The 10,235-nt window shown below is 48.3% G+C and overlaps 1 protein-coding gene across 4 annotated transcripts in view; it reads left to right on the top strand.

Moving 5' to 3' along the window:
- Nucleotides 1–10,235, top strand: part of WWC3 (WWC family member 3) — a 102,401-nt gene that overhangs the window by 77,457 nt on the left and 14,709 nt on the right. For all 4 annotated transcript variants that reach the window (XM_015599306.2, XM_025041072.1, XM_015599309.2 and 1 more), the window contains 6 exons: nucleotides 381–470; nucleotides 1,516–2,081; nucleotides 7,033–7,153; nucleotides 7,947–8,021; nucleotides 8,834–8,920; nucleotides 10,002–10,194. In XM_015599306.2, the coding sequence (XP_015454792.1) occupies nucleotides 381–470; nucleotides 1,516–2,081; nucleotides 7,033–7,153; nucleotides 7,947–8,021; nucleotides 8,834–8,920; nucleotides 10,002–10,194 (1,132 nt within the window). The remainder of the gene's footprint in view (nucleotides 1–380; nucleotides 471–1,515; nucleotides 2,082–7,032; nucleotides 7,154–7,946; nucleotides 8,022–8,833; nucleotides 8,921–10,001; nucleotides 10,195–10,235) is intronic.

Here is a 10,235-nt window from a genome sequence, read left to right as displayed (position 1 = left end):
CCCCACCGATGCATTGAACTTCTACAGAGTGTTAGGCACCGTTCATGGTGCCAGTGGTACATTTTTGAGCAAGGCAAAAACAGCCTCTGTTACCTGGGCATTTATGACCTAGGTGCGCTTTTTATAATTTAGTCATTCAAACCTAAATCATTTGGCAAGCTTCTACAGTGTATCAGGCACTGTTCAGGGGGCCGGTGGTACATTTTCGAGCAAGGCAAAGACAGCCTCTGTTATCTGGGCGTTTATGATCTAGGTGCACTTTTTAGAATTTAGTCATTCAAACCTAAACAAGATTGGGGGAATTTATAGTTGAATTGCTTGTTAGGAAGATATACTCCCTATCTTTGAAATCCACCAATGGACTATTTTCTTATCTACAGGATTCTACTTCAGGAAAAGAGAAATTGTCTACTTTTGCAGCTGGAAGAAGCTACTCGTTTAGCATCCTATCTCCAGTCCCAGTTAAAAAGGTAGGCAACTTTAAAAAAGAAAGCCGTGCTTATCATGTGATAATGACATGTCTCTGAACTTCACAATTCCCTCTGGCTTGGTTTTCTCCACCAGAATTTAGAACTTGAAGGGGTGTAAACACAGAATGCAAAAGTGGGTACATCACGTTGTTAAGAGGAGCTGCTAATATATGATAAAGGAATACGACGAGAACCAAATTTGGCTGCAGAATAACAAGTCTGAGGTCAAATTTACCCAAGGATTTCGTAATTCACAACTTCAGAAGTGTGTATGTATATCCATCTACGTATATGCACGTGGACATTTTTATTATTTTTTTTCAAGGACATGGATTGGTTTTCTCCACCAGAATTTAGAACTTGAAGGGGCGTAAACACAGAATGCAAAAGTGGGTACATCATGTTTTTAAGAGGAGCCGCTAATATATGATAAAAGCTGCAGAATAACAAGTCCAAAGTCAAATTTACCCAAAGATTTCATAATTCACAGCTTCAGAAGTGTGTATATCCATGTACATATATGCACATGGACATTTTTATTTGGGGTTTTTTAAAAAGGATATGGAAATTTTAAAAATGAGATTCGGATGCTCAATAATTGTTCCTGTTTTCCAGTATTTATGGAAGCATAATGATAAGGGCTTTCTATGTATGATTTTTCTCAGTTATTCCTCCTAAGAGTGCCAGGAGGCCAGAACTCTTCTTGCTTGTCACAACCCCCAGTGAGAGAGGCTCAGAAAGGGCAAATAATTTGACCACGTGGACTCAGCTAGTCCGCATTTGAGCTGGACCTCGAACTCAGGCATGACTCCTTGATGTTAACCACTGCCCCCTACCTATATTCAAAGAGACAAAGGGAATGTCATTGCAGGTGTCTTACGATGCTCGCAGGTATTTAAACACGTGCTCTGGTTAATGGGAGAATGAGGCAGGATTCTGTTCCTTCATGGAACAGACTAGCCGCTCAGCTTTGCAGTGAACGGCGGGGCTCCAGCACGCATCTTCAGGCTGCTTTCCTAAGGGCGTGGGGGCTCTCTCGTTTCAGCCTGTCTGCCAGCACCCTGACGGTATCCTCGGGGAGCAGCCGCGGGTCCCTAGCCTCCAGCCGGGGCTCGCTCACCTCCAGCCGGGGTTCCTTGAGCTCTGTCAGCTTCACTGACATCTATGGCCTGCCACAGTATGACAAACCTGACATCGAGTGCAGCCAGCTTCTGCGCTTTGATCTGATTCCCTTCGACTCGCTGGCGCGAGATGTCCCCTTCTCAGAGCCCCCAGTCCCCTCGGGCTTCCACAAGCAGAGGCGCTCCCTGGATACACCCCAGTCCCTGGCATCCCTGTCCTCCCGCTCCTCCCTGTCCTCCCTGTCTCCTCCAAGCTCACCCTTGGACACACCCTTCCTCCCTCCCTCGCGTGAGTCGCCCTTGGCCCCACTGGGGGACAGTTTGGAGGTGCCAGGCCTGGGCACCTTAGACAGATTGCGGGCCCAGGCCTCCGCTCTGGGTGATGAAGACTTGCCGGGCACGGTGTCCTTTCAACCGCACGCATTTCCTGGAGATGGGGAAGGACCTCGTGAAAGAGGAACCCAAGTGGCTACCGTTCCCATGGGCACAGGTAAGCACTGACAAGTCCTGGGGGTTTTCTCAGTCCTGGGAGGAAAGGCTTCACGTTCAGGGAAGAAATTGTGTGTAATCGCACTGAAGCCAGCTGGCTTTTCACTACATAGTGAACTTTGAATTAGGATTATTGCTAGGGAGAGGAAGAATGCAGGCCTGCTGTCGTGTGGGTGCTTCTGGTTTATGTCCTAGAAAGGTCCTTGACATTGGCAAAGTAGTCTTTCCCAGGTGTTTGGCTCGTTTTCAGGATGTGCTTAATTGTTGAAAATGAGAGGAAGAAGCACATAGTTTTCCATGTTAACAGAGGCTGATGGAGAGGTGCTAGGGCCTCAGTGAACTCCCCAGAACTCCCCACATGGGTCATTCCGTGTGTGCCGCCTCTGACTGGTACATGGACCAGCGTCTGGTTGTAGCTCAGTGATTCATCTCTACTTCCTTTTTCCCTATGATTTCATCTCTTTATCCTTTGTCCTTGTAGTTTTCAAGGACATAATTTTATCAGAAGTGTACATGAAAATAATTGGCATAATTTCAAAAGACTTGCCGGTGAGCGTCAGCCATTGCTACCAGATCAGTTTCTCTTGGTGGTTTTCAAATAGAGAAACATGTGGCCATGGGGAACTTCATCCATCCAGTTGGTGCTAATTCAGCTTCTACTTGGGGCCAGAGTCTCTCAGCTTGTAGCCCACATGGAAAACCAAACCGCTGTTCTGGAGAACCTTCCAGCTGATGGCTTGTGCACAAAGCAGGGCCTGGGCTCCAACCCTCCTCATCTTGACCCCGTCTGCTTTTTTGAGGCAGCCTCCAGGAGCTCCAACTTTCTCAGGCTCGAAAGAGGATTGAGAAGAAGGCCTCTCATTCCAGAAGTTCCACCCATTTAGTTAACTTTCACTTACACAGCAAAAGTGCTTTAGACATTGCATTAGGGGAGCACTAGATAATTTGTATAGCGTAGTGGATCTCAGCCAGGGGCGTTTTGCCCCTGGGAGGTACTTGGCAGTGTCTGGAGACGTTTCTGGTGGTCATAACTCAAGGGGCTGGTGGGGAGGTGCTTTTGGCATTCAGTGGGTGGTGACCACAGGTGCTGTTCAACGTCCTACAGTGCACAGGACAGCCCCCACCAGAAGGAATGATCCAGCCGAAACATCAGTAGTGCTGAAGCTGAGTATCCTGGGCGCATACTGTTGAGTAGTTTAGCAGCAAAGGGTAGAAATAAAATGCAACTCCAAAATCAGTGTGGTAGTGGAAACAGCTTCAGAATAGCAGCTTAGAGACACAGATTCTGTTCTCTGCCCCGTTAACTCACTAGTTGGGTGTCCTTGAGCACACATCTTTGGACGTGGCTGAGTCTTAGCTTCCCTGCCCTTGAACGAGGTGATCTTTATGGGCTCTTCCATTCACCACCATTCTGTTACTCATGAGTTTTTCATAGACAACAACTATTATACAAATATACTAGTTCCTGTGAACACTCGCATGTTTAACCAGAGATCTGGCATGTTCTGAGGCAGCCCTGGGGCTTTTTGTCATCTCTGTCATTTTGGTGTCTTACCCTCTGTGTTTGCAAACACACCTTTAATATCCCTAGGTGTAGTGTTTCTATAATTCACATATACAGGTGACCTCCGTTCGCTTTGTTCTTCTTTATAATGGCAGGTTCAGAGCTCCATGTTTACTCCTTTCATAAAAAAAAGGAAATACAAAATAAGGACTGAATTGCGCATCTGTTGTCGCTTAAGCTTACTTTGTCAGTGCCCCGACTCCCCCACGCCAACGTCTTTTTAAAGGCTGAGGTACAAGAGTATCGGTCTCGTTATGTAGAAAATCCACACAGGGCTCAAGGGCCCTTTTGGGCCAGCGGAAAGATAGTGTGAGAAGGAGAAGAGTTGATGTAATTTCCGGTCCTTATTTTTTAATTTTTCCTTCCCACTTTGTGGCTGACATTATAATGCTTCAAACTTCTTAGACCGGGAGGTATTCGCTTCTGCTATGGTCAGATACTGTCACCTGGTGGTACGTTCATATATGACACTATCAATTGACTTGGGTCCTTACAAACTACAAATAATTAATTGGCTCAGTGAATGGGTCCCGGTGGGTGAATGCAGAGGGCTGCTTTGGGTAACCAGCTTCAGGCACAGACACAGGGTGACTTCTCGATTTCCCTTGATGCTTATGGGAATACCCGAGCCAGAGTCATGGTGGCTTCGTGAAGTTGGCGACGATTCTTAGCACTCATTATGTTACCCCACCCTTCATTTATGATGCCCAAGGTCACTAAGTTCCCTTTGGCTTTCCATTCCAGTGTGGCTTGGAACAGTACAGTCTAAGTGTAACCTCAGGCAAGTTCTAGTTAGATAAAATTTTTGTAAGATAAAACTCAAAATCGTCGAAACCTACAGGGCAAGCCCTAAGAAGTATTTTTTTTTTTCTGTTCTGTTTTAAATCAATCTGAGGGGACACAAGATGATATAGGAGAGTTGGGCAATAGACTGTAATCTTTAACATTTTTTACATTTTTTGCTATAGTTTTATCTTCCCTGTATTTTAAAAGTAAAATCTGCCATCATTTTAAAATCCTTTCCAATCTTAATTTCCATTGGTATTTGCTAATCTAAATCCATGAAGATCTTGACTTTGCTCATGTAATCATGGACATTTTGATTATATTCATACTCTGTTTAAACTCGTTGGCTTAAATTCTGCAGTTTTTTCACTTTGTGCTTTTTTTTTTTTCTTTATCTCTTCTCCTGCGGGCTCGATAGAAACACTCGCTGTAAGTGACCTTGGCATTCTCCTTCACCTCGTTGGTCGGGCCGTGGCACATCTTTGTGCAGTGGATTTAGGATGGTCATAGTGTGGCCAAGAAGGGCAGTCTCATAGCTGTACTTCAATGTAGCTCAACAATTAACCATTATTAGGATCATTTCAACATGAATATTCATCATGCCTACTGAAGTTGTGTAAGAACTTATCTAAAAGCTTGAAGTATTTATTCTTCTATATATCTATTCCCCAGACTTTTAATGGCTTTCGTTATTTAAAAATGCCAGCCGGCAGCTTTGTCTCCAGTGTGATTTTCATTATACTTTGTTCCTTTTTGTCAAGCAGTGTCGACGTCCTTAGGTTTCTGTCTCGTCTGTATTTAAAGATGAAATAAGTTCAGAGATTTTAAAAAGGAACGATTGGAAGGTTGTTATTCCTGACTTCACCGGCATTGCTCTCCACGGTCCGTCTCTTTGCCTTGAAGCCTGAGAGCAGACGGCTGCGGGGTGGAGCGTGGGGTCTGCTGCGTGTTTTCTTCTCATCCGGGGCAAGTGCTGACCGTAGTTCCTTCTGTCACCTGTGCATTCAGTTGCTCCATGAATGCGATGACCGAGCCTGGGATCACTGAGGATCAATCCCTTTATTTCCTTTCTCTCTCCATCGGTCTCCGTTGCAATGAGAGAGAAACTTTGTCAGAGTCGCAGCATCGGGTTAACTGGAAATGCTTAGGATCGTTGTGTGGTGTTATTTCCTTAAAGGGACAGAAGGCCATGTCTAGGAGCTGTGCGAGCGTCAGTGCTGGGAAGGGCAATTGCAGTTGCATTTGCTGGGGATCCATGCAGCAAACTGAGGGGTTCCATCTGCAATTCAGAGCTGCAGGATTTGGGTCCTTCCATGTGGCAAGGGTGACAAGAAGAGCTGGACTCGAGAGTCCTGGTCTGCAATTTGAGAGTGGTACCTCCGGCCACCGCAGAATGGAGGCGGCTTCTGGCCGTGACTGGAGGAGAAGCTGGTAGTCCTTAGGCTTGGCACTGCAGACCTCAGGAAGGTCACCCATTGTCTGCAGTCGAGGTCATGAGACCAAAGGCCACAGCCCCGCCTGTTTTGTGTTGTTTAATGTATTTGGATTTAATCGATGTGCGAATAATAATTTGGTTGGAAAGAGAGATGGTCATTGGCGGACTCTCCACTTCCCTGCGCAGATATCTAGATTCTCCATTTCTGGAGCTGAGATGGCTGAAGAAAAGCACAAAGGCAGCAGAGGCCCTGGGTCATTAACAGGAGGCACCACGATGTCAGAGTCAGGCTCAGTTTGGGGCTTCGCTTTTTAACGTCATCCTCTAACCAGCATCCGCTCTAGAAAGCATCAGGGCTCCCGTGTACACACTCACACGTACCGTAGGCAGGTGATGTGCCTGTTTCTATTGGTTTTGTCAAAAGGAACTTGTTGCCATGAGGGAAGGAGTAGAAACAGTCGATGAAATGGTAAAAAGAAAGCTGTCAATGGTTATCTTTGGCTCTCGATTAAAATAGATACGAGACAAACATAAGCTGCCTAGTAATGGTAGCTTCCTAACCCCAGGAAAGCAATTCTGGAAGCAAGCCCGGCCGCTGAGGAGGATGCTGCAATTAGACAGACAGATGGCTCAACTGTGTCCTCTGACTTCAAAGTCGTTATATTTCGTTAATTTGGATCATTTTTAAAAATGCCGTCTTTTGATTATAAAACACCAGTATATGTTTGTTGTATAAAATACGGAAAATACCAAACAGCATAAAGAAGGAAATGAAAAAATACCCCTCTCTCCCCACTCGAAGAGCAGAGCTGGTGACCTTTCTTTGCTGGTCTTTGAAGTATGACAGTCTCTCAAAGTGCGATGCAAAGGGCTCGCTCCCCACCATCCTCCGATGTTCTGTGCTTTCATTTAGGAGGTGAAAAGAGATTTATGGCAGTTTAAGGAGCTTTTAAAGAAGTAGCCAGGAGTCTATTTCTTCAATTTTTCAATGTTCAAAAACAAGTCGAGTGCAGTGTATTTAAACATATGCACGTACATATAATGGCGTGTCTCTGGAACACTTAGTAACCTGGTATGTGCTCTAACTTAGAGTGTTTATTTCTTGGCACCATGGTCCCTGGCCTCCCGTGCTGTCTCCTCCTGACCCGGTGTGTCTCTTATTTGTAGCAGTGACTCTTCGAGAAGACAGTGCCAAGAAGCTGGAGAGGAGAGCGCGCCGTGTCTCTAAATGCCTGTCGGATTATTCGCTGGCGAGCGATAGCGGGGTGTTTGAACCTTCAACCAAAAGGTTAGAAGCTGGTCTTGTTATCTCCTCCCTAAGCGACCTTCCCACAGTGTTACTGGGAAGGCCAAAGGGGCCTGAACCCAGGCGTCTATGTGCTGAAACTTGGCACGTACCCAGGGGTAGGACCTTTTCCGCCTTTTCCACTTTGGAGGTTGGGCCTTAGCGAGCTGCAGAGAAAACTCCTGTGGCGTCTGTGTGGCATTCGGAGGCTGGCCCTCACTCCGTGCTTCTAGAACCATGTCTCTCTTTGGCCCTGCTGGCTTTAAGGTTTAATCCCAGTAGAGCTGGGAAGGGAGAATCCATGTACAAAGAGAGAGACCTGCTTTTCTAGGAAGGACATTCATTAGAAAGGAATTTTCTCCCTTTCTCCCTCCTTCCCTCCCTCCCTCCCGCCCCTAGCTAGAGGAATAGCTTTGCAATGACAAAGCACCTTTTGGGATTCGGGGTGTTCTTTTCATTTGATATCTTCGATGTCCTTGTTTTTTTATCGCTTATCACAAACTGTCTAAAAGTTCATTTTTGCGCTTTGCCCTGGATCTCGTACGTGGTTGGGAAAGGTATGCAAAATCATTGTCTAAAAACGTAGCAGTTTATAAGGCAGGTACCCAATGACATGTGTCGTGGACCCGGGAACCTGCTGTGCCCCTTTAGTCACGTAAAGAATTTATTTACTTATGTCGCCATTTAATAAAGCCCCTCTCAGTACGAAGCACCCCTGAGATGAGGGAGCTTGTACAAAACCCCCAGGCGCCAGTTGCCTGTGGAGTCACCGTGGCGACTTTCTGGTTGTGCCCAGGACTGAAGATGCTGACGAGGCTGCACATGGAGACACTTGTGCTGTGGAAGGGCCCCAGATCCACGTCGGGTTTTGGTGAGTACGGAAGACTCCTTGGGGCCCACCTGGCAACTCACACCTCCACACACAGGCCAGGAGGGATGGAGGGGCCCACGTGACCTGGGGGCTGCTTCTCGGCTTGGCTACCGAGAGCCCGCTACAGTGGTCTCAGCTAGGGGACAGAGATGGCGGGAAGGAGGGATAGGGAAGAGCAGCTTTATCGCTGTCCTCCGACACTGAGAGTCACCGCTGGGAACTGTCACGTCATGGAGCGGGGGTTCAGGGCTGTCGTCGTGCAGTTGTGCCGAAAGCCCCCGGCGAGGTGGGACTCTTGGGGGGAGTCATCGCATATTTCTGCACGGAGTTGGCTCCGTTCACGGCAGTGTGGATGGCAGGCCCTTCCCTGCTCCCCGGCGTGAGTGACCAGCTGGTTGGCAACGCAGAGCGTTTTGCTTTCTAGTTACAGTCTCAATAATGGCGGTGACCAGTAGTGTTCAGACTAGCAAGGCAGGACGTTCACGTCCCAGTGGTTTTCTTTTGCTCGCTCTTGTCATTCCAGTCGAGTGTTTCTCAATGTTGCACTAGTGACACGTGGACCAGATCACTCTTTGTTCCGGGGGCTGTGCTGGGCCCCGTAGGATGTCGAGCAGCATCCTTGCCCACTAGATGCCAGTAGCATCCCCCTTCTACCCAGTCACGACAGCAGAAAACGTCTCCAGACATGCACACGCCTCCGGGGGGTGGGGGGTGGCAGAATCCCCCTCAGCCCAGGGCCGCCGCTGTGGTCGAATCAGGACTTTTCCACTGTGGAGACCGTGCAGTTTATGGATCCACATTTTACTTTCCAGGCATGACAGTACCAGCGAATGTCTCCTCGTGAATGTGCTCCAACTGAAGAACTTGGCCGGGATGATCGTGAAGGAAGACTGTAAAATGTAAGCTCTTGAGCAGGAGGGGGTCTTTCGGAGACCTGGGGCGTCTCCCAGGCTGCCTGCACACAGCACCGCTCGCCAGCCTGCTCCGCTTGGCCCTTTGGGTTGCAGAAAAGACTGTTTTCGAATCCGAGTTTACAATAAAACCAGGGACTATCGGTCTGAAATAGACAGGACTGTGTGTTTTAAAAAGCATCTGCTGTATTATCTGAGGCAGACGCGGTTAGTTAATGGGGCCAGGCTAGTTACGTGCTGTAGCGATGCCATGAAAGTGCCAGGTGCCTGTCATCTGCTGAATTTGGGCTTAAAATGTCCACCCCGGTCACAGGGTTGGGTGGTGACAAAGTGGCACTTAGCTCTGTGATCCAAAGAGGTGCCTAAAGAGGCGTACGGCTGAGACCAGGGGTCGTTGTCTAAGGGGAGGAGAAGGAAATATAAGTTGTCACCAGCTGGGAAGTGCTACCTCTGTGGGCTCCACAGCCTGAGGTTGGTGCCCAGCAGATGGCCCCAGTACCCAGGTGGTGAGCACACCTGTAACGGGGCGTTCAAGCCCGAGGGCACAGTCCCTTTCATGCGTCTTCTTCATAAACTGGTCTTCTGAAAGCCTTGGAAGCAGCCTGGGTTGAAGTGGCTGAGGGCTTCCCCTGAGATTCTGTCCACCCCATGATGGACTTTGCACGTTCCCCAGTGTTTCAGCCACCATGCTGGGGCCGACAGGGCAGGACACCCAGCCCGAGAGGTGAGGCGGAGCTTGAAGAGGGAGCCAAGGGGCTTTGGAGAGATCAGTGCAGATGTCTTCCCAAAAGATGGGACAGCAGAACCTCTGTTTGGCCCCTCTCAAGTCCTGGGACTGCCTTTGAACTTTTCTTTGTGGGTGGGGTTTCCCCTAACCCCCAGGGGCACGTAAGTGCCTTAGTCTTACTCTTAGTTGAGAAAGGGACTTTCTCCTGCAGACTTTGCAGTGCGCCCATCATCCCAAGAAGGGAACACACGCGTGTATCTGTCCGCGTGTTCGTGCGTGTCATCATGCAGACCGTTCAGTTGCCTCCCTCTGTCTGCTTCTCCCTCCTCTCTCTGCTTCCAGACACATCCGAGTGTATTTGCCGCCGCTGGACTCCAGCACACCAGACACTTACTGCTCCAAGGCTGTGGAATTCCAGGCCCCCCTGGTATTTAATGACGTTTTCAGAATCCCTGTGCATTCAAGCATGTTGACATTGAAGTCCCTTCAGTTATATGTGTGTTCAGTGAACCCGCAGCTGCAGGAAGAACTGCTGGTATGGCCTGTGCACGCTCGAGACGTCTCCCCCGTCCGTCC

The sequence above is a fragment of the Pteropus alecto genome, unplaced genomic scaffold (genome assembly GCF_000325575.1).
Source record: "Pteropus alecto unplaced genomic scaffold, ASM32557v1 scaffold511, whole genome shotgun sequence".
In the NCBI taxonomy this organism is placed as follows: domain Eukaryota; kingdom Metazoa; phylum Chordata; class Mammalia; order Chiroptera; family Pteropodidae; genus Pteropus; species Pteropus alecto.
This window is presented reverse-complemented; position numbering and strand designations above follow the sequence as displayed.